The sequence below is a fragment of the Anabrus simplex genome, chromosome 8 (assembly GCF_040414725.1).
Source record: "Anabrus simplex isolate iqAnaSimp1 chromosome 8, ASM4041472v1, whole genome shotgun sequence".
Lineage (NCBI taxonomy): Eukaryota > Metazoa > Arthropoda > Insecta > Orthoptera > Tettigoniidae > Anabrus > Anabrus simplex.
The window spans coordinates 116,942,543-116,968,207 of NC_090272.1; the positions used below are offsets into that span (position 1 = coordinate 116,942,543).

Below are 25,665 nucleotides of genomic sequence, written 5' to 3' on the forward strand. Positions count from 1 at the left end.
AGACGAACAAGAGATATAATCAAACACGACATCGCAGAAGCACAGCCCAATCTCCCTCCTCCCTCACATGTTATTTTAGATGGCGATAAAACTCTACTTCCCTTCTCTCCAGAGCTTTCCATGAATTGTCAAACTGTATCACATCGTTACTTCACCAGGTCGCGCTCAAAGACAGACCCTCTAGAGAGCGCAGAATAAACATCTTTTCCAAACAAGAACGAGAGGCAAGATGACCTATTCTGATGACCTCCATTTTTATCAAAGGAGTCTCCAAAGAACGTTTATTTGTGCTTATTGTCAATGTTTTTCTTTTCAGTTCTTTATTTATACAGCTGAAGAGGACCACTAAGTGGTCGAAACATGTCCTGTAAGTTTTAATTTTATTCAATTTTGCCTGAGGCATTAATAAAGTATCGATTAGGTGGATATTTATACTTACTTCTTGACAGATGTGTCTCGCAAAGCATTGAAGTAATGATGCACGAAAATGGCACAGAAAAACTTGAAAATTTACAGTAGGAGTTCCCCTGCTGGTGTGTGTGTGTGTGTGCAATATGCATACTTGGCCAAGCGAAGGTTACCGACTGCAATTTCACAACCATAAATAAATCGATCAATACTGATCTGCACTTAGGGCAGTCGCCCAGGTGGCAGATTCCCCATCTGTTGTTTTCCTAGCCTTTTCTTAAATGATTTCAAAGAAATCCCTAACTCCCCTTCCTATAAATGAATATTTGCCCCAATTTGATCTCTTGAATTCCAACTTTATCTTCATATTGTGATCTTTCCTACGCCACTCAAACTTATTCGTATAGGCCTACTAATGTCATTCCACGCCATCTCTCTGCTGACACCTCGGAACATACCACTTAGGCTAGTCGAGCAGCTCGTCTTCTTTCTCCCGATTCTTCCCAGCCCAAACTTTGCAACATTTTTGTAACGCTAGGTACTCTTTTGTCGGAAATCACCCAGAACAAATCAAGCTGCTTTTCTTTGTGTTTTTTCCAGTTCTTGAATCAGGTAAGCCTGGTGAGGGTCTCATACACTGGAACCATACTCTAGTTGGGGTCTTACCAGAGACTTACATGCCCTCTCCTTTACATCCTTACTACAACCCCTAAACACCCTCATAACCATGTGCAGATATTTGTACCCTTTATTTACAATCCCATTTATGTGATTACCCCAATGAAGATCTTTCCTTATATTAATGCCTAGATACTTACAATGATCCCCAAAAGGAACTTTCACCCCATCAACTCGGCAATTAAAACTGAGAGGACTTTTCCTATATGTGAAACTCACAACCCGACTTTTAACCCCGTATATCAACATACCATTGCCTGCTGTCCATCTCACAACATTATCGAGGTCACGTTGCAGTTGCTGACAATCTTGTAACTTATTTGTTACTCTATACAGAATAACATCATCTGCAAAATCCTCACCTCTGATTCCACTTCTTTACTCATATCATTTATATATATAAGAAAACATAAAGGTCCAGTAATACTGCCTTGAGGAATTCCCCTCTTAATTATTACAGGGTCAGATAAAGCTATGCTACTGTAATTGCCTGAGGTCTATTTTCTATAAATATAGCAACCCATTCAGTCACTCTTTTGTCTAGTCCAGTTGCACTCATTTTTGCCAGTAGTCTCCCATGATCCACCCTATCAAATGCTTTAGACAGGTCAATCACGATACAGTCCATTTGACCTCCTGAATCCAAGATATATGCTATATCTTGCTGGAATCCGACAAGTTGAGCTTCAGTGGAATAACCTTTCCTAAAACCGAACTGCCTTCTATCGAACCAGTTATTAATTTCACAAAAATGTCTAATATAATCAGAAAGAATGCTTTCCCAAAGCTTACATGCAACGCATGTCAAACTTACTTGCCTGTAATTTTCAGCTTTATGTCTATCACCCTTTCCTTTATACACAGGGGTTACTATAGCTACTCTCCATTCATTTGGTATAGTTCCTTCAAGCAGACAATAATCAAATAAGTATAGTACGTAAACTTTTTCTTGAGCCCTGAGCTCCATAGTGCTGAATGGGAACTAGGGCTCAAGGAAAGGTGCGCATACTATACTTCAGATATGGTACTATATCCCAACCCATTGTCTTTAGTATATCCCCAGAAATCTTATTAATTCCAGCCGCTTTTCTAGTTTTCAACTTTTGTATCTTATTGTAAATGTCATTGTTATCGTATGTAAATTTTAATACTTCTTTAGCATTAGTCTCCTCCTCTGTCTGGATATTATCCTTGTAACCAACAATCTTTACATAGTGCTGACTGAATACTTTTGCCTTTTGAATATCCTAACATACACACTCCCCTTGTTCATTAATTATTCCTGGAATGTCCTTCTCGGAACCTGTTTCTGCCTTAAAATACCTGTATATACCCTTCAATTTTTTACTAAAATTTGTATGACTGCCAATTATGCTTGGCATCATGTTATCGTTAGCTGCCTTCTTTGCTAGATTCAATTTCCTAGTAAGTTCCTTCAATTTCTCCTTACTTCCACAGCCATTTCTAACTCTATTCCTTTTCAATCTGCCCCTCCTTCTTAGTCTCTTTATTTCTCTATTATATTAAGGTGGGTCTTTACCATTCCTTACCACCTTTAAAGGTACAAACTTTTTTTCACATTCCTCAAAAATTGCCTTCAACCCATCCCAGAGTCCGTTTACATTTTTATTTACCATTTTCCACTGATCATAGTTACTTTTTAAAGACTGCCTCATGCCTGCTTTATCAGCCTTATGGTACTGCCTGATAGTCCTGCTTTTAAGACTTTCCTTTCTATCACATTTATTTTTAACTATGACAAAAACAGCTTCATGATCTCTAATACCATCTATTACTTCAGTTTCTCTATAGTGCTCATCTGGTTTTACCAGGACCACGTCCAGGATATTTTTCCCTCGAGTTGGTTCCATCACCTTCTGAATCAGCTGTCCTTCCCATATTAGCTTATGTGCCATTTGTTGGTCATGCTTCCTGTCATTCGCATTTACTTCCCAATTGACATCTGGTAAATTCAGATCTCCCACTACAATCGCATTCCTTTCCATGTCGTTTCCCACATAGCTGATTATCTTATCAAATAATTCTGAATCCGTGTCAGCGCTACCCCTTCCCGGTCTGTACACTCAAAAGATATCGAGTTGCCTATTATCTTTAGAAATGAGCCTTACACCTAGAATTTCATGTGTCTCATCTTTAAGTTTTTCGTAGCTTACAATTTCTTCTTTCACCGGAATGAATACTCCTCCTCCCACCATTCCTATGTCTACGATCCACACTCCAATTCCATGAGAAAATTTCTACATCCATTATATCATTTCTCAGCCGTTATTCAACTCCTGTTATAATATGTGGTAAATATATATCTATTAAATTACTTAGTTCTATTCCTTTCTTTACAGTTCAACACTATTTTTATGTTATTGCTACTTGATTTCCAGTTCTCTGTTCCCTTATCACTGCTCCCTAGGCCACACTATTTCCCTGAATGTACCTCCCTATTACCCTTTCAAACAAATTTCCTAACTTATACGTACCACTGCAGTTTAAGTGAAGGCCATCTGAGCGCTGATCCCTATCTCCTACCCATTAGGATCTAGAAATTTCACTCCCAGTTTCCCACATACCCACTCCATAGTCTCATTTAAATCCCCAATCATCCTCCAGTCAGTATCCCTCCTACACAGTATTCCACTGATAACAATCTCTACTTCGTTAAAGTCATCCATGCTGCATGTGCCAGATCCCACACATTCCAACTATGTTGGTACTTTTACCTGCTTGCCTTACGTTGTTGGTACCAATGTGAAATACTACCACCTTCTCCTTCCTCTCCTCCTTCTCTTCTACTTTCCTCAACATCTGCCTAAACCTATTTCCTGGATAACACTCTACCCTGGTTCCCTTTCCTCCTCACACTTTCCCCACATGTCTAACGATGGAATCCCCCAAGACCAGAGCCTCAATCCTACCCACCTCATTTGATCCCCTCCCCTCCTGGTCAGCCTTGTCTTTCCTGAGAGCTGCAGAAGCTACTTCCTCCTCCCTTTTCTCCTTCCCATGACCCTGTTCCACCTGTCTTTTCCTATCCTCTACTCTACATTTCCCTTTCCTACCTTTTCCTTTCCACCTACTTCCACAAATTTCAGCAACCGTTCCGTTCCTCATCTTCCCTGTGTTGTTCTACCTGGATTGACTCGTACCGATTTCTCACAGACACCTGTCCTGAATTCTGATCCTGAATAGAGCCCTTAGTCTGCAATCTCCTTCCCCTTAGTATATTAGAGTACCTGTCTTCTACAATTTCCCCGTTTCCTTCCCCTCCCTCTTTTACACCTACTGTAACCTGTACATTTTTGGGAAGTCTGTGTTCTGTGAGAATCCTAATTATCTCCCTCAAACTCTCCAACTCCTCCCTCATACTCCTCAATGCCTCGCCACACCCACAGTTCCTACACTTGCACCCCTTAGCCATTCTTTACGGATAAAAATGAGAAGAAAAGGAAAAAATAAAATAACTTACGAGCAAAAAAAGAAATGAATGGAGGGAAATATTGTCTGGGATAGTACTCAAAGATCACATAACAATAAGGTAATTAATATAAGACTACACTACAATACTACTGGTACTTAGTCGTACTCTATTTTTTTTTATCCTACCGAGCTCGATAGCTGCAGTCGCTTAAGTGCGGCTGGTATCCAGTATTCGGGACATAGTAGGTTCGAATCCCACTGTCGGCAGCCTTGAAAATGGTTTTCCGTGGTTTCCCATTTTCACACCAGGCAAATGCTGGGGCTGTACCTTAATTAAGGCCACGGCCGCTTCCTTCCCACTCCTAGCCCTTTCCTGTCCCATCGTCGCCGTAAGACCTATCTGTATCGGTGCGACGTAAAGCCCCTAGCAAAAAAAAAAAAAATTATCCTATAACACCCTAACAGGATAAAAGCTGCTGTTCATTACTGAATACCGAAAGGAATACACAAGAATTATGCAATTCTAAACTGCAAGTAAGCCTATCCTAATTACAACAACAGAATTTTTAGTAAGAGATTTTCTACGGATACCTCTCCTATACTACACAAATATTTTACAATAATAAAATAAGCACGCTAAATTCTAATAAGATATTACTTGTATACTACAGTACTGTACAGTACACTGCAATAATTTTAAACTACATTCAGACGTATCCTAATTACAATACCGGTTTCGTATGTCACTACTAAGCACAAACAGAAATGAAAATTGCAAGTTTGAAATTTGCAAGAACTACTCAAAGATTACCAACAAAGCTAATTGCTTAGACAAATTATTATTTTTTTTTTTTTTGCTAGGGGCTTTACATCGCACCGACACAGATAGGTCTTATGGCGACAGTGGGATAGGAAAGGCCTAGGAGTTGGAAGGAAGCGGCCGTGGCCTTATTTAAGGTACAGCCCCAGCATTTGCCTGGTGTGAAAATGGGAAACCACGGAAAACCATCTTCAGGGCTGCCGATAGTGGGATTCGAACCTACTATCTCCCGGATGCAAGCTCACAGCCGCGCGTCTCTACGCGCACGGCCAACTCGCCCGGTAAAAAATTATTATTAGTACTATGCTCAAATAGATGCACACGAAAGATACACACGAATCTAGCAGGTAAGATATGGTATATACCGTATCTACACTACAATTCTCAGCTTATATGTGATTATATGAATTTTTACCGCTGGTGGATTACTATTATTTTCCCTGCTACACGGGACAGAGAATAAAAGTGTCCTTAAATGCTGAAAAATAAGTTGTCTACAATAATTTCTGTCAAAACTATGCCGGGGACTTGAACTGAAATATTATTGGGATATAGAAATTTGATTATTACCTCTTAACTGGGGAATAGTTTCATAGCGTCAACCAGCCAGTGGGTAATTATTCAGCGCAACGTGCACTTTTGGAATGGGTACAGTAGCGTGCGGCAGATGTAAATACTCAACAGAAAAGTATATTTTACTTGATTTATTTAAATTATTGGTGATATAGTCGTCGAAATTCAATAGCATTACGTTATTACCGTTTTTCTTGTAAACCCATAAACATATACATTAATACACAGTGTGTTCATACAAAAGTGAATATAAAAAGTGTTCCTTTCATTATTATGATGACATTTTTCAAGTTTTTAGATATGCATCAATAGTTTCTACATACTTTCTGGTTCATAGGTCACTCAGAAATTGCGCACAGTGTGGTAAATACAGAAGCACGGGCAAGTACAAAGTGCCACGTCACATTCCTCACAGCAGTAGACAGTTTCCCGTCGCCTCTGGTTTTACAGGCACACAACACAATATTTTCTTGAGTGATTCCTACTTCCGGTCGGCGGATTCTCAGATAATTCAATGTCTTTCCTAACCAAGCCATGTTCACGTCTCATGGAACAGTTTACCACCATATACAGAGCAGTTTACAAAAAGTTATCAGAATATGGACAATGGAGTTCACAAAACAACTGTATCATAACAACAACAACTCACAAATTTAGTAATTTAAATGTACGTATACACAAATAAATTATTTACGAAGAATTTGGCGCGGACCGCACGAAGCAACACGAGACAGCTGTTGGACTGCCGCCTAGGAGCGAACTACCCGACTGGCGTGAGACTGGATAAAAATGAATAGGACAGCAATAATCACCTCTAATATGAATGGAATTAGTTTTAAATTACGGTAGTAGATGGGAGAAGTGATTGAGAAAGCCAGACGCCTATAGGTAGCTAACCCTATGTAAGAACACATTTAGAAGTACAAGAACACCTAAAGGTGTCAAACCCATTACTCCTGCGACAGCTGCTACCCAGTTAAGGGGTGAACTTTTCCTCGATAAATAAACGAAGGTGGAAAGTACGAAGTATGCAGGGAACTTAGACTACAAATTATCGGAATAAAATAATCAGCTGATTTTGTATTTGTTTTACAAAACTACCCTGTGCATATAACAACAATCGCCAACAATCCAAAAACTGTTAAGTACCGTAATTCTCCAGTGAAATTACCGTGTATAACTCTTTAACTTTAAAAAAAAAAATTGAAGTTTAAAGGTGTATCGTGTTATTTAATTTAATAAATTATTACCTTCATGATAGTTGAACGGATATCTATACGAAATACCAGAAAAGTTGCGGCGGAAGTTACAATGAGTTACAACTCCTTATGATAATCTGCCTTTGTAAGTATTATACCAGCGAACCTACAGATATTTAAAAATATTTTTTCGGAAGTTAATATTATTACCTAAAGTATTTCTTAAACCAAAATTCGAAACAAGTTAGGTACACCTAGCTAGCCTACTTAACCCAGAAAACATAATCTACTGAACACCAACTGAATTACTTGTTATAAAATTCAAATAAATATCACTATTCCCAGTTTCTACCAACAAGCACTAAACACCAATATATAAATAGCACTAAATGGATCACACACACACAAAATTAAACAATTTCAATAGGTTTTAACTACTTTATCACTACAATAATGCAAGAGCTCTCTCAACAGCCGACCGTTCACAAGCGCATCCAAAGTGAAAATGATCATGATAATAGCTTTATAGATCATAATTTTGGTATGTATTATTAAGCCTCGATTCATGAAGACCCAGTATAATAGTCATCCATATACCAAGTTCCAGGATGTGAAAAAATGGTGTAACTGTTTCAGTGTTCTATTCAAAATAGCAAGGGACTGTGGGAAACTTAATACTGGGCAGATTGTATTGTTACCTTCATTTCCTGAATGTTGTTGATCAGAGCAAAGTAATGATATACATTCTTGAAACAATTAACTGACTAGCAGTTTCATGGATGAAATATACAGCTGTGAGTGTCATACTGCATTTTGTTATTGTGGGAACATTGTTCAGTCTTTGGAATGAAATCTATAAGGGAGCAGTTGACTCTGGATGAAAATTGCAGGCTAGAGAGTTGGTTCCAGTCATCATTTTAATTCTGCTGATCCCCTTTATCACTGCCAATGATTATTGGACAGCATTTTTCCTGTACTCTTGGATTAAATATTGTAAGCTTTGTTTAAGTAACAATTTTGAATCAAAAACAAAAAATTATTTTTTCAAAAGTGGTTTGCCCATGGTTCTAATAACTTGCTAGTTATTTTTGCTTAATAATGTTATCATGTACCTTTCTCTTCAGAAACTGGGGGCCTCTTCATGCTTGCTATCAGACTGATGCAGTTGTTCAGTGACAATAAGGCTGACTTTACAAAGCTCACAGGAATCCTGGGACTGTACTTCCAGATAAGAGATGATTACTGCAACTTGTGTCTTCAAGAAGTAAGTTGTAAAACATGTTCTTTCATAACTGATAGGCTTTTGAAGAAAACATTTTATCTTGTTATTTTTGTTCTTTTCTTTCAGTACTCCGAAAATAAAAGCTTCTGTGAAGATCTGACTGAGGGCAAATTCAGTTTCCCAATCATTCATGCTATCAAAAGTCAACCTGATGACAATCAGGTCATGCGTATCCTTTCTTACAGTTAAATTTATACTTTATGCTTCTTTGCACTTCTCTAGATCAGGGCCGCTCAGGGTGCATGCACCAGTGTATTGCGCTGTGCACGGTGCAAAAGACGACTTCACTTGGTTGACCAGAGTGCAGACCCCCACTCCTCGATTTGGAGCAATAGCGCTGTCTCTCCCTTTCCCCACGCCTGTCTCGCTCACTCTGCCTGTCTTCCTCTTCCTCACCTGCCCCATAGCACTCCAAATCTGAGTCGAATTGAGCCGAGCTTAGCCAAGTAGCCCAGAGACAAAGCATTGGTCCGAGCTGAGCCCAGTGGGACCGATGCACTGTGCACAGGAGCTCTGAGCCTCAGTTTGCACCCATGAGATTCTGGGCGTTTGAGAGGCCCTGCTCTAGATGGTAAGAATAGGAAATTCTCTTGAACTGTTTACTTGGGTATAGTGTGAAATTTGGATACAAATTACTGTATTTTTAAGGGAATAAACATTTAGATACAATTGGAAATGCAGTCATTATCTGTTGATAGGAACAACTTTTATATCTGAACTAGGCTTGTTTAGTCTAATGTGATGGGTTCGTTTGTGATATACCGTATTTACGCGAATAATCCCCGCATATTTTTTTAAAAATTTGAGGCATGAGATTGGGGTATGGGTTTTATTTGCATCAAGGTTGGCAACACACTCCTGGCTCACCTAGGTTTTGATGCTGAGTTTACAGTTATGCTTTGTGCAACCGTAGATGGAAGAAAACTGTCCCCATATGTCATATTGAAATGGAAAACAATTCAGACTTTTAATTGTAAACTGACTTTACTTTTTTTTTTAAATAGTACCATATTTTACAGAGTAATATAAATTCAAAATTTTCCGCGTCACGATAGAACACGTCTTCCGGAACGTGCAGGGGTAGCTTTCCGCACTTTCACTCACTTTGACGTGTCTATATTGTGTTTCATAGTTGAAAATAGAGTGAAATTGTAATTCTTTTGTATTCAGCATTTCAAGGAACGCCACAATATCACGTAGTGAGCAGTACGCGGAAAAGCAGAATCCGCGAAAACTAGCGAGGATTGGCACATCTGAATTACAAGATGGCTGTTAATTCGAAATCACCAGTCCAATTTCTGTATTACAAAGACTTTGAATTAACGAGGTTTTACTGTATCGCAAAACTAACATCAGATTTTGCCGGTGTGTTTATTTCAACCGTCTTACTAATAAAAAGTCCTTATACAGTTGTTTAACACTTGTATAGTTATATAGTGAATAAACCCTTGTATAAGCGTTGTATATTTTTCTTACTAATACGCATTGTATTACTATACAGCACGAATATACTCATTCCAAGCCATAGGAATCTCTTCCTGCAGTTCATTGACGTATTTTGCAGGTTCACCGCCTTTATGATCGCTTCTGCCGGTTATCTACGAGCAAAACTTTCCGGAAAGTCGTGCAGTAGCACGGCATATCGAAAAGGCAGTGGCAACACAAAGTGAGACAGCTGGAAATTGGCTTATATTGATATAAACATTTCTTCAGCTTGCATGTGTTATGAACGTTATGAAAGAAATGGAAAAGCTTAAGAAAAGATCAAGAGCTCCTAACTGGGATAGTGCAGAAAACATAAGCAATTATAATTGAATTGGTGTGTTGAAAAGGGTACACATTCCAAAATCCTTACTTTTCAGGAGAAAGGAAAAACTATTTTGTAGCTAAAAGAAGGGTTTGATCAAAAAAGTTTCTATTAGGCATTTATGCGTCATACATCTGCGTATTCAACTACAAAGTATGGAAATCATTTTACGTACGGTTTTCAAGGTATAACATTTTTTATGTCTAGGAATATGTCCCTTTTTATACTTAATATTGAGAAAGATCTTTGTAGAGGCAGATAATGTGTAATCAACCCATAATTTCAAAAGTCTGTTAAGCAGTAACACATTATTACACAAAAATACGCCCAACCATAATTTCTTTTATAGTTATTCATTGTCATTCCATCTCTTTAAAGTGTTTTACTTTACGAAGATGTCTAGCCTCCATAACCTCTAAATGATGTATGTCTTCTATGTTTAAATTATCGTGAAAATCATCAATGTTATCGTTCATCCCTTCAATGTGTGTTCAATGTTGAATGGAAAGTCGAATATTTCACCACGATTATATTACTGCAGACAGTAAATACCACGAAAATAAATTGCTCACTCGTTTCGTTTTCCGCTACTCGCTGCTATACAACGCTTATACAAGGGTCCTGGTCTGTATAAGCAATTCAGTGAATAACTATAACAGATTTATACACAGTTTATTAGCAACGAATTTATCATAAACAGTGTATAAACCTTGTATAAAAGTTATACACCGTTTATTAGTAAGACGGCAAGTGTTTACATTGCACGAAAAGAATTATCCACCACCGGTCATGTTACTGTCCAGTAAAAAGAGACCACATGTGAAAAGTGTTTTAGACGTGGAGTGTGACGAACTTGTAAGTAATTTAGGAGAGGATTCTAGTGATGCAAGAGATAACAAATCTTCCGATCTACAGGAAATCGAGCCTATTGCATGTTCAGATTAATGAAATACCTGTCACGTAAGTAGGCCTACTTGCTCATTTTCATGGAAAATATATTCCATAGCAGTGATAATGTATTTTTATCATCTCAGGCAAAGCAGCTATAGAGCGTTCCAACCTTAAATTGCAGTACAGCGTAGATGGAGGGCACTGTTACGAAATCGACTCGTGAAGATCACGCTCGAGTGTGACTCAAACAGTTCCAAATTTTTCGTTTGTAATTTTAAGTTCATTCATTCATAAATTGATATTTGTAGCATGGTAAAATAAATACAACATACGTTAATCACTGCCGTTGCCCTGAGATAATGGACGTACACCTTCTATCATTTCTGCAAGGCCTGATGTTTCTGCTTTGGATGAACTTGAGGATGATCCGGACGATGAGGAAAGTCTTCTTAAAAACTGTTCATCGTCGACATCGTCCTGTAATTCATCTGCTTTCCATAAATCTCTTTCATTTTTCTTTACTTCGTTCACATAATTTGCCCAATTGTCCACTGTAATGTTCTTATACGCAGCGGTTATTAAATTTTCCATATAATTTTTCTTGAATGATACGTTAGGATACCAGATGTAGTTTTTCACCTGAGACCACACCATCTCAATAGGGTTTAACTCGCAGTGATAAGGCAGGAGACATAGAACCTGCCGACCTGCCCCTTTTGCCATGTCATCTATTCTCTGCATATCATACAGAGCCCTATGCTGAGAAGTGATGTGCAACAATTTTCGCTTGAGCATCCCGTCCTCAAAAAGATATTTGCTTTTTACGTAACTACTGTACGATCTCATCTTTTCGTCAAGAAGCCACTGGCAAAGGTTCCAACTTACGGGAATGATAAGGGGCATTATCCAGCCCGATCACAGCACCTTCGGGAGTGTTCGGCAACAGTTGTTCCGAAAACCACTTCTTGTAAATTTCACCAGTCATTTCCTCGTGGCCGTCTGCCGTGTTTTTATGGCATAAAAATGTTAGTTCAGCATTTGGAACAAAACCATGTTCATTACCCGCATGGACTAAGGCGAATCGCGGTCCTCGGCTTTTCGGTGGCCTAAGTCCCAAACTCACCCCTTCATTGGCGGCCTGCCGTGCTCTTTTTACTGTCGTATCCTTCCATTCTTTTGTCACTGTCTGCTCAATATTTACCCACGATTCATCTGTGTAAATTATAGCTTTATTTTGTACCCTCAAATGATTTATCTCCTTGAGATATCTTTGCCTCCTGTTAATAATTTCATCGGTTTCAATGAAAGCTGCTTTATTATCCCGTCTTAAATAGCAGAAGCCTATATCATGTAAGAAGCGATACAACATAGTTTTGGAAAATCGTGGCAAAGAATCTTCTCCATTTACCCGACTCAGAATCACGTTCAATGTCGGTGGTATGTTAGCAAATAAGAGAGTGAACCACCTGACGCACTCCACTTTGCACAATTTCATCATATTTAATTTTCCTTGCATTTTTCTGCCGTCTTTCTCTTTTTAGCCTTTTTTTTTTTTTTTTTTTTTTTTTTTTTTTTTTTTTTTTTTTTTTTTTTTTTTTTGCGGGAGTTCGCAAAGGACCATGTGTTTGTTTCTTCCTTATAGCATAGATTGTTCTTACGGAACAACCTGTAGCTTTAGCTGTTTCACTGACTGCGCTAGTCACATTCATAGTCTTTAAAAAATAATCCAGGACACTCATTGTAATATTGCGTTCCTTTCCCCTGAGTTTACCTACGGAACGTTTCTTTTTAATTTGACGATCCATTGTACATCCTCCTGCACTTTTTCTTCGAACTAAGAACCCCCCGCACGAGCGCAAGAATGAACTCACAACTCAACAGACTACACAAACACAACAAACACAATCCACTTGTCCTCAAGAACTATACATTTATCACTGATCTTTATTTAATCAATCTTATAATACTGATTAAATGAACACCACTGCACGCAGCTGTCAGTATATTTAAAAGCTCAATGTTTGGGAGATCATTACTGGCCAGCCAGTTGAGTCACTCGTGAAACGTAAACAAACAAGACGTTCTCCCTGTCATAAATTAAGAGATAACGAGGTAAGGACTTGTGGTATGATTTAAAAATAACTTCCATATCCGAAGACCGTTTGATTCGCTTTAAACACGCCATGATCCTTCTGCACTTTTTCTTCGAACTAAGATCCCCACGCATGAGCACGAACTCCCGAACCACACAAACGAAATACACTTGCCCTCAAGAATTGTACATATGTCACTGATATGTATTTAATCACTATTATACACACTACTGACAAATTGAGCACTGCACTGCATGCGGCTGTCTGGAAATGTTAAAAGCGCATGTTTGGGAGATCACTACCGGTACTTCAGCCAGACAGACAGCAGAGTTAGGTGCGAAACCAAAATTCAAGAAGACATTCTTCCTGTCACAAATTAAGAACTAAGCAAGATAAGAACTTTGGGATTGTTTTAAAAATAACTTCCATATCTGAAGTCCATTTGCCTGGCTTTGACCCTCCATGCAAATTCAATAGGAAAGACGCTGGCCAGCAACTGACTTTTTCATGTCTGCACATAAAAATCCCTGAACATGACTGAAAATAAATGCATATACTGTGTTTTGTTATCATTTAAATTTAAAAATAAACCTATCTGCATCGAGCTGAAATGTTTCTTTACAAGCAGTGAAAAAATTAGGAAAATCATGAATATAAAATAGGAGTTATGACATGATAAATTCTATGCAATGAAGATTTTGCATTTGGCGTAACTTTCCATTATATTACCATTTTCACACTAAAATATTTTATTACATTTTTTTTGTTAATGGCATCAAATGCGCCTTAAAATTCTGTATGTAACACGATATTCACCCATTTTAACCGATAACATTCTAATTTACGGATATTTGGCAAACGCGCTGCATTAGAGTAGTACAGCGCTACCCGCAAAACATGGGAGAAGAAAAGAAACGGAATTATCCCATTACTGCTGTACTGCAATTTAAGGTTGGAACGCTCTATATATCCGTAAATTTACATGTGCATATTTGCGTAAAGACCACGTGGATCTCACGGAGTGATACGAAGGGTTTGTTTATGCCTACGTTACTCTTTCGGTGGAAGGAATTTTAGTTCATTTCATTTTTTTCAAAATGAGCCTTCCTAAAATCAGGGTGCGGGGATTATTTGCATAAATACGGTACTTCATTAAATTGACATCTGTTTGACAAGATAGAATTATTCAAAGATATGAGCTTCATTGTTGCTTCCGTATTGAACTGAGATCACAGAGATGAGTTATTTATAAGGTTCAGCCTATTCAATACTAATTATGTGTAGTGTAGATGTTATTTACAACATTTATCTAACATGGGACTGGTTTTGACATTTAAATGTCATCATCAGCCATAAACAAATCACAAACAAATGAACAAGGACATAATAATTAACACTGGTGTAGTGACACATTGAAATATGTACATTCCAAGATTAAGAAAAGTTTCTGAAATGTTATCAAATCACAAAAGTCTTTGATTCGTAAGAAAACATTGTACATATCTCAATGTGTCACTACTCCAATATTAACATAAGGTGTGAATAGGCATATAAAGACTTTTGTGGTTTGATAACATTTCAGAAACCTTCTCTTAATCTTGGAATATACATATTTCAGTGTGTCACTACACCAGTTTTAATTATTATGTCCTTGCTCATTTATTTGTGATTTTATTTGTTTATGGCTGATGATATTTAAATGTTGAAACCGGTCCCATGTTAGATAAATGTTGTAAATAACATCTATACAACACGTAATTAGTATTGAATATGTTGAACCTTATAAATAACTCATCTCTAAGATAGAATTAAGAGTTCAATTATTTTGATACTGAAGCTGAGATACCTCCATGCTCAGAGAAGGAAGGGAGTGATTAATCCATGCCTCTTTTCACTCTTTGCCTCTTCTCTAAGCTCTCCTTGGCCAAATTCAGCATTCTTTTATACTCTTTTGCAGCACCATGGATTTTGAATCAGTGAAAGAATACTGTTATTGCTTTCAAATTTCTTAAATGCCTTCTTAGCAATTCTTACACTTGTGATCTCAATTTCATGGGTATTTCCATGTTTCTTCATACAGTATGGAAGATGATTTTTATCTATCACAACCTTACCCCCAGGTTACAGGCAGCTAACAAAGGCATCTGTTCTCAGGTTAGGGTTGTCCTAATACAACTTGGCAGGAGATTTAAAATGCACTTAATACTGTGTGCATTGAAGGTGAAAAGTGATAGATTTTTATTTATATACCATATTTACTCGTGTGTTAGACCCCCCCCCCCCCCGGCTTTTCGAGACGAAGAAAATGAAAAAATAAATCTTGCATACAAGACCCCGCAGCGTAATTCGTCAGAGATCAACGATTCCGCTTCGAAGCAGGTACAATTCTTATTGCAGTTCTGATGACAACGCACAAATTTGTGAATAGTTTAGTCCGTACGATGTACGCAATGAAAACGCATCGAATCCATGCGGTACATCTGTGTTTCGTAGTTAAGAAATATCTGCCTCCATAGCATAGGTCTGCTGCAGCTCTGATGATGTTGCACAAATAGGTGAATAGGCCTAGCTTTGTGTCTGACCCGCGCATTGCAAGCATGCATCAGTCATGCTATATGTCTGTGTTTTGTAGTTAATAATGTCCACCAGCGTAATCGTTAGCCCAATCAGTTGCTGTTCTCAGGAGTCTGACTTCGATTCCTGGTACCGTACTGCCAGAGATTTACGAATGGCAGGAAGGTTGATATGCGGTAAAAGCAGTACATGTAACTCCCCTCCACTGGAGGTGTATCTAAAAAGAGCTGTACCACGTCGGGATGAGGAAACAAGTTTACTTTAGTTGAGAAATATTCGTGGTTGTTGCTATTTATACAGCAGCTGAGATCATTAACAAAGTGGTCGTTTAATATTTCTAACTCGGGCCAATATAGGTGGTATACATTTGGAGAGAAGTAAGTTTAAAACGTGATAAAAGCTATCCAATTAAAACGATTGTTTTACTTGCCAACGTACCTAACAAATAATAATAACAATCATTTTATGTCCCCATGTACTTTAAACGATTTTCGGAGACGCCAAACAAAACATACTAGGGTATGCATTAATAAAAAAAAAGAAACAACAAACGTACAAAATTAAACATTATAATGATAAAATGCATTACTGCCACACCTGTAGATATCAAATAATGCAGTATATTTTCCTGTTCCTCTGCGAACCATGTGACCTTGCCGCGGTGGGGAGGCTTGCGTGTCCCAATGATGCAGATAGCCGAGCCGCAGGTGCAACTATATCGGATGGGTATCTGTCGAGAGACCAGACTAACGAATGGTTCATCGAAAGGGGGGTAGCAGCCTTTCGGTAGTTGCAAGGGCGGCAGTCTAGATGATTGACTGATACGGCCTTGTAATAATACTCAACATGGCTTAGCTGTGTCGATACTGCTACACGGCTGAAAGCAACGGGAAACTACAGCCGTAACCACCTCCCGAGGACATGCAGCTCTCTCTGTATGAATGATGTACTGATGATGGCTTCCTCCCGGGTAAAATATTCCGGAGGTAAACTAGTCCCCCGTTCGGATCTCCGGGTGGGGACTACACGAGAGGGGGCGATCATCAAGAAGATGGATACTGACATTCTGCGAGTCGGAGCGTGGAATGTTAGAAGTTTGAACCGTTGTGGTAGGTTAGGGAATCTGAAAAGGGAGATGGATAGGCTAAAGTTAGATGCAGTTGGTATAAGTGAAGTACGTTGGCAGGAAGAACAGGATTTTTGGTCAGGCGACTACCGAATTATCAACATGAAATCAAACAGGGGTAATGCAGGAGTTGGTTTAATAATGAATAAGAAAATAGGGCAGCGGATAAGCTACTACGACCAGCATAGTGAAAGAATTATTGTCGCCAAGATAGACACCAAACCAATGCCCACCACAATAGTGCAGGTCTATATGCCTACTAGTTCAGCGGATGATGAAGAAATTGAAAGAATATATGAGGAGATAGAAGATTTAATACAATATGTCAAAGGTGACGAGAATCTAATTGTGATGGGAGACTGGAACGCAGTGGTAGGCCAAGGAAGAGAAGGTAGCACAGTAGGAGAATTTGGATTGGGACAAAGGAACGAAAGAGGAAGTCGGCTGGTTGAATTCTGCACTGACCATAATTTAGTCATCGCCAATACTTGGTTCAAACACCACAAACGACGGCTGTATACGTGGACGAGACCTGGAGACACTGGAAGGTATCAAGTAGACTTCATTATGATTAGGCAGAGATTCAGAAACCAGGTGTTGGATTGCAAAACTTTCCCAGGAGCAGACGTGGACTCTGACCACAACTTGTTGGTCATGAAATGCCATCTGAAGTTGAAGAAATTGAAGAAAGGAAAGAATGCAAAAAGATGGGATCTAGACAAGTTGAAAGAAAAGAGTGTGATGGATTGTTTCAAGGAACATGTTGCACAAGGACTAAATGAAAAGGCCGAAGGAAACACAGTAGAGGAAGAGTGGAGAGTCATGAAAAATGAAGTCAGTAGGGCTGCTGAAAAAATGTTAGGAAGGAAGGAAGAAAAGATCAACTAAGAATCAGTGGATAACTCAGGAGATACTAGACCTGATTGATGAACGACGAAAATACAAGAATGCTAGAAATGAAGAGGGCAGAAAAGAATACAGGCGATTAAAGAATGAAGTGGATAGAAAGTGCAAGGTAGCTAAGGAAGAATGGCTGAAAGAGAAGTGCAAGGATGTCGAAGGCTGTATGGTCCTGGGAAAGGTAGATGCTGCATACAGGAAAATCAAGGAAATCTTTGGAGAAAGGAAATCTAGGTGCATGAATATTAAGAGCTCAGATGGAAAGCCACTTCTAGGGAAAGAAGACAAAGCAGAAAGATGGCAGGAGCATATCCAACAGTTGTATCAAGGTAACGATGTAGATAATTTCGTTCTGGAACGTGAAGAGGCTGTTGATGCTGATGAAATGGGAGACCCAATTTTGAGGTCAGAGTTTGACAGAGCTGTGAGTGACCTAAATAGGAACAAGGCACCTGGAATTGATGATATTCCCTCTGAATTACTGACTGCCTTAGGAGAAACCAGCATGGTAAGGTTATTTCATTTAGTGTGCAAGATGTATGAGACAGGAGAAGTCCCATCCGATTTTCGGCAGAATGTTGTTATACCTATTCCCAAGAAAGCCGGTGCTGACAGGTGTGAAAACTACCGCACTATTAGTTTAGTATCTCATGCCTGCAAAATTTTAACACGTATTATTTACAGAAGAATGGAAAAACAAGTTGAAGCTGAGTTGGGGGAAGATCAATTTGGCTTCAGAAGAAATGTAGGAACACGTGAAGCAATCCTGACTTTACGTCTGATCTTAGAGGATCGAATCAAGAAGGACAAGCCCACGTACATGGCATTCGTAGATCTAGAAAAGGCATTCGATAATGTTGATTGGACCAGGCTATTTATGATTCTGAAGATGATAGGGATCAGATACCGAGAACGAAGAATTATCTACAACCTGTATAAAAATCAGTCTGCAGTGATAAGAATCGAGGGCTTTGAAAAAGAAGCAGCAATCCAGAAAGGAGTGAGGCAAGGCTGCAGTTTGTCCCCTCTCCTTTTCAGTGTTTACATAGAACAGGCAGTAAAGGAAATCAAAGAGAAATTTGGAAAGGGAATCACAGTCCAAGGAGAAGAAATCAAAACCTTGAGATTTGCCGATGATATTGTTATTTTATCTGAGACTGCAGAAGATCTCGAGAAGTTGCTGAATGGTATGGATGAAGTCTTAGGTAAGGAGTACAAGATGAAAATAAATAAGTCCAAAACAAAAGTAATGGAGTGCAGTCGAACGAGGGCAGGTGATGTAGGAAATATTAGATTAGGAAACGAAGTCTTAAAGGAAGTAGATGAATATTGTTACTTGGGTAGTAAAATAACCAACAATGGCAGAAGTAAGGAGGACATAAAATGCAGACTAGCACAAGCAAGGAAGAGCTTTCTTAAGGAAAGAAATTTGCTCACTTCAAACATTGATATCGGAATTAGAAAGATGTTTTTGAAGACTTTTGTGTGGAGCGTGGCATTGTATGGAAGTGAAACATGGACGATAACTAGCTCAGAAAGAAAGAGAATAGAAGCTTTTGAAATGTGGTGTTACAGAAGAATGCTGAAGGTGAGATGGATAGATCGAATCACGAATGAAGAGATACTGAATCGAATTGGTGAGAGGAGATCGATTTGGCTACATTTGACGAGAAGAAGAGATAGAATGATAGGACACATCTTAAGACACCCAGGACTTGTTCAGTTGGTTTTTGAAGGAAGTGTAGGTGGCAAGAACGGTAGGGGTAGACCAAGGTATGAATATGACAGACAGATTAGAGCAGATGTAAGATGCAATAGTTACGTAGAAATGAAAAGGTTAGCACAGGATAGGGTGGCATGGAGAGCTGCATCAAACCAGTCTATGGACTGATGACTCAACAACACAACAACATCTATTTTTATTCTTTCCGTCGAGGAGCTTTTGGCACTATCAGTGCAATAATATACCTAACCTAAACAATGTGGTCTGTCTTATATCATGGACAGCTGTTTACGTAAACCCTGATGTGATAAATGTAGAGAACAAGATGAAATGTACTTTAAAATAAGGGTCTGTGTTTCAACATCCGCAGTTATCAAAAGAATGTTTCCAGTCACTATGTATTACATTCAGAAGTACAACTCGTGACATAAACTAGTTATCAGCTGATGGTTTGGCATGCCTTCTACAGCAAGGCTTTATTCGGAAGGAGTGGCTTCTGCTACATATACACCAACTGGGAATATCAGAAACCATCTCCAGAAACCATTTGGGAATAGATGCACACTGTTTAGACTCTATAGTCGGGAATTAAATGATTTTTAAAAGGTTCAAAAAGACGGGACCTCGTATGCTCTCAGTTGCAGTGCATGGCTCAAAGAGAATGAAGCATGGCTGACGCAACTGACTAGATGGCAGTGAAGATGACGTCACTTGGAATGCCGACACGCCGGTAAAAGGGCAGGGAAGTTGGCAGCGCAAGGCGATAATTCAAATGAAAGCAGTGATCAGGTTTACTGTGTGGTAGGCCTACTGCTAAACTGGCAGAGACAAATGACTGGCCATTAAGTTCCTTTGTATCAATATTGATAACACGATACCCTTATCCCTTTTTTCTACGGGGTCAGGTATGAAGTGAGATGAATCTTCGTAGTGAGTTTTTATGGCTGTATGCCCTACCTGACATCAACCTCACCAGAGGATTTAATGAGATAAAACGAATGACGTGACATGAGTAACTAAAACAGACTTTTATATGTACCGTAGGCCTAAAAGTCGTGTTCACCATTTATTGACTTTTTAGGTTTAGAAATAGTGCCTTCCGACAAAAATAGCCAGTATAACTTAAATACATTCTAAGTTTGTTAAATAATAGTATAGAATGTTTACGCGTACAATTTATAGCTCTTTATAGCCTAGAAGTCATGTGTTCACTGCACAAAATTTTGAGGTTATCACATATTGGACCACCCTTTACTATTTTTGGCTGTAAAAGTGGGGGAAAAGGGGTCTAATACGCGAGTAAATATGGTATTTACATTTAGAATTATTCATTAAGTAACGGGGCATATCACTGGTAACTCTAAAGAACGAGCTTAATAACGGTGTCATTTCGCCCCACCAGCATAACCCTGTCCAGAAACTGTTCTTTATTTTTCTGAAGTCAGACATTGAAAGTTTTGCACAGGTTCTATGGCCATTTAGTGAGTAGTGGTTACAGTAGGCAAGTAATTGGTTCCTCCTACTGCTATTTCTGTAAATTGTGCACTGTTGAGGAGCCAGGTTCAATTCGATGTCCCTACTTAGGGCAAATGCCAAGCACAACAGTGGCTGATCAGATACAGGCAGTCTGACAACATCGCTCCCATTCCTTCGCCATTGCTGACCTATGGCTGCCAGCACCACACTTTCAGCACTGCATCATGACAAACAATTTAAGAGTACATTTTCACTCGCCAATAGTTTTTCCAATAGAATTGTGTTTTCCTGGTCTCCAGGAGGGTTATCTGAAGGCATTGTAGCACTTTTAGAGTAATGCACTGCACTCTTTACTACCAGCAATATAATGATACTGCGCAAAACACTTAGCGTCACTTCTGTACACACTGCCATGTTTTCTTTCACGAATTGGTGACACTTTTGAAATCAATCATAAAACATACCTGTCATTCATAAACATGTCATTCATGTTTTCCTGGGCCAAAGTCCTAGATGTTAAACCCTCTTAAACAACAAGCAAACATCATGTTCTCATATCCTTTACAATTAATTGGTATTTACTAAATATATTTCAGCATTAAATAGCAGAGCTGCCTGTGCAAACTCTGCGTATTTGAACTTAATGGCCAACTGCGTTGGCAGGCAGTTCAAGGGGACACAAACTTGTTAGTTTAAGTATCCAGAAAAAGAATTTTAAAAAACAGAAATAAAGTTACATGTGAAAAAAATTGTTGGTTTGTCATTTATATCACATTCTGAATAAATTCCTCATTTTACCTCATTTTCTAAATACGTTAAAAAGTGTTTGCTGGTCATGAAAAGTGGAATTATGAAAGAACAAGCTTTTGTAAGCATTTCACGTAAAATCACTAGTGCAACAAATTGCCACCTTTTGTGGTGATTTTTCCATACAGGACTTTTCCCAGTTTTCGTGTCAGGAAGTGTACATTGTTTTATTTATTGTTTCTTTCCATCAGACAATTTATGCTGTGTATAAACTTAACTGATACTACAGATATCCTTCGCCAGAGAACACGTGATGTGGAAGTAAAACGTTACTGCATTACACTATTAGATAAGTTTGGTTCCTTTGAATACACCCGTCAGACTTTGGAGCAGTTAGACAAGGATGCCAGAGCTGAAGTTGAACAGCTTGGAGGGAATCCATTTATGGAAGCTGTGATGGATGAATTGCTCAATTGGAAAACAGATGGCAAGGATACAAAGGACGAATTGTAACAAGTGTATTAGATAGTTTTAATTTAGTGGGTTTCTGCGTGGTGTAATATTCCTGAGGATTGTATAGAACTACCTGGTGTAGTTTCCAGTATTGTACTGTTAGATTGTTTTCAGTCATTAGAGGCTCATCTAACTGGAAAGTAGACTTGCTTTGGATGAATAGGATATAGAAATGCTTTATCCTGTGAATATTTACTGGGTTGTATAATAAACCAGGTGAGCAAGTTGAAATTCAGACTTTAAGAACTAGCAACTTGGTAATTTTATGTGTGAGACGTATAATTCCTTGTTTTTTTAATTAACCTTATTGTTATCTAATCTACTAGATATTTTGAGGTCACAGGTATAATTTGGAAAAGGAAAGAGAAACTTTTTCCAAATGTACTGAAGAAATTAAGTATGAGAAAAACAAAGGACATTGTTCTTTAACATTCTGAGTTCAGGATAGAGTTCTTTGAAAGCATTCCATTCTTACAATTCTGATTTTACCTATTGCTCATTTATGAAATAGTTTGTTACCATTTTGATAGATCTTTTCCTTTTCTATATGACTGTTAAAATTGAACAAGAACTACAATAAGTCACTCTTTTATGGCATGCTATATAGTATAGTAATATTCTGTTCTTGAGCCTTGCTGAATGGTTTGGATGGTAGAGTTCTGGTTTTGTGAGCCCAAGGTGGCAGGTTCAAAATCCATTTAGTTTGGTGGTATTTGAAGGTGCTCAAATAAGTCAGCCATATGTTGATAGATTTTCTGACACTTGAAAGAACCCATGCAAGACAAAATTCTGGCACCGTGATGTCTCTGAAAAAGTTGTTGTTATTATTATTATTATTATTATCATTATTATTATTATTATTATTATTATTATTACTTCTTCCATGGGTTCAAATCATCCCTGCAAACAGTAACATGGTTCGGCATTATAAATTCCAAGTGTTCACATTTTACTGTAAATGCATATGACTGAACAAATGGTTATCTTAGTGCTTGTGCCACTATATATACAGGAATTTGCACATGAGTTCAGATTTTAAAACAGTTCTCTGAAGGAAATTCCATTCCATAACAAGTATGCTTCATTGTGCATTTTAGTTTCCATAGATTACACCAGGGAACAAAATTTTCTTGCATTTAGACAATTGTTATTACTTAATTTCCGTGTGCTGATTTCATATCTGAAGTTCGATTTTCTCTGTAAGCTACAGTTTCTTTGCAATGTAACATTATTTTGTTTTTCATTTTAATGTAAATTTTTCAACATTTTCATCATTCAGTTCAACGTACTGAATTTTGATGTCATCTTGGACACCATCCTGGTGAGAATATTATTGACTTATACACAAAAACATCCAATTGTATCATATGTCGACAGTTGAATCAGTTCGGCTTGATAGCTGCAGATTTTGAAGTCGGTCATATTTTGACATATGTAAAATACAAGTAAATAAAACCAAATACTTTTCTTAAAAATAACCTTTATATGTACATATAGGTGGAAGGAAATGATGAAATTTTATGTTCATGGTATGCAAAACTCAGTTAGGTCCTAATCAAGGAAGAATTTGTGCTTGTAGCTGTTGCATTTGTGTACTGATCAGGACAATCTCAATTGATGCTCCAGCTGATGGGTTAATGACTGCTTAACCCTGTAATATACCTTTTATTTTTATTTTTGGAAAAAATCTTGCCCTTGCATACCATTTATTTTTTCTGTTATATCAAGGAAATGCAGGCAAATATATACATGATGTTACACACATATAAACAGCTTTCTTTTCTTTTCATTCCATCCTACATTTATGGTTTGGAGAAGTCATTTTATGTATAAAACACTAAAATAGTAGGTGTCCACATACAAAGCAACCTCTCATTTGAGGTACTCTTAATGAGGTATCCTTGCAGAGTTCCCACGTTGCACCGCTCTGCATTGCCTGATGGCTAGAATTTCCTCTGAGTTGGAAACATTTTTGATGGGTAGTAGCGAGTATATTGACCTTGAGGTGCCAAGGGTATATTGCCAGTGTAAGGAAACTTTGGTAAATATGCAAGATATTTACAGACATATGCATTGGTTTATTTTGTTACATGATCCCAGAATTATGGGGTTAGAAATTCATTGACCACTTACAGTTCTGTTGGCTTATCTCCTAATCTTCTCTTTACCACAGAGTAAATTTCATAAACTGGCTTACCTGTAATGTCAATAGGTTTATTAGCTTCAAGTTCCCAATTCCAGTAATTTCCGGTCATTACTGACGTTCCTACCTATTAATGTTGTTGCACCTTGTGTAAATCTCGAATTATCAGTTGGCGCTGGTTCTCCAGAAATAGAATCAGATTCACCTCCACCAGTATCATTTGAAGAAGATTTATTTTCACTTCGCACACTTTCATTGGGAATCTCAACATCAATATTCTCAAGCCAGTCATGAATAACATCATCCATGCCACTCCAGGCCGCTGCTATATTTGTTTACAAATACCACACGGTGAGGTGCGTTTTATTTTTCTTATTCCAGGAGCGAGTTAGCCGTTTATGATATAAAAATGAAGTTCAGGTAGTTCCTGACATCTGTTGGTTACATTTTAAAGCTTATAGAACAAACCTTGCTGGCTCGGTAACCATAAATATGTGTTTGTAGGTAGTCCATGCGCGTGGACGGAAGTATCCCTCAAAGTGTGTTTGCATCTTTCACTCATTGGATGGAGCATTTCATCAAAGTATGGTATAAGGTTAACATAAGAAAAAGATCCTTCAGATTCTAGTCGTTTCCTTATGTATCTGAAAAGACCCTTGATCACAATGTCCACTGCCTTTGTCCTCAGCAGAGACAAAGTAATTGAAAACTGGATCCAGGAGTGTCTCTGAGTGTGGGATGGCTCGTGTTGCTGAGGAAATACCAGGATATGAGCTCGTATGCTGGTTTTCTCTAAGAATACCCTTCACATTGGTCAGGCAGAAATAAGTCACTGTTGTGGTCCTTGGGTTCACAAAAACCATAGGGATATCAAAAGGAATACCTTTTCATTGTCCTTTTCCTCACAAAGATGACGTCTTACAAATGATCAAATATTGCACCTTTGATTTTGAAGTATGTAGCAGTTACATATATAAAACAAAAGGCACTTATGCCCACTTAAAGAGACCATGATCCTGTCTAAAAACAGTAAACAAGGTGTTTTTTAATCAGGTAAATTTTCAGATTTAAAAATAATTTAATCATCATCATCATCATTTCCCATTATCCAGCTGTAGCCAGGTAGGGGCAAATATGGTTCCTCTCCACTTTCTTCGGTCTCTCCACCACTCCTCCTTCAACACTGTGTCCCAGTCCAGGTTTCTTTCTCTAATACTGCATTGGATTATGTCCTTCCATCTCAGTCGTTGTCGTCCGCTGCCTCTCCTTCCTAATCAGCG

General features: G+C 38.2%; 1 protein-coding gene across 1 annotated transcript in view; it reads left to right on the forward strand.

Annotated features, from left to right (window-relative positions):
• LOC137501865 (terpene synthase-like) overlaps positions 1–23,981 on the forward strand; it is a 63,084-nt gene extending 39,103 nt beyond the window's left edge. Inside the window, exons 4-6 of the mRNA XM_068228979.1 lie at positions 8,235–8,374; positions 8,459–8,561; positions 22,019–23,981. Coding sequence (XP_068085080.1) covers positions 8,235–8,374; positions 8,459–8,561; positions 22,019–22,242 — 467 coding nt within the window. The 3' untranslated portion in view covers positions 22,243–23,981. The remainder of the gene's footprint in view (positions 1–8,234; positions 8,375–8,458; positions 8,562–22,018) is intronic.
• The last annotated feature ends 1,684 nt before the right edge of the window (positions 23,982–25,665 follow it).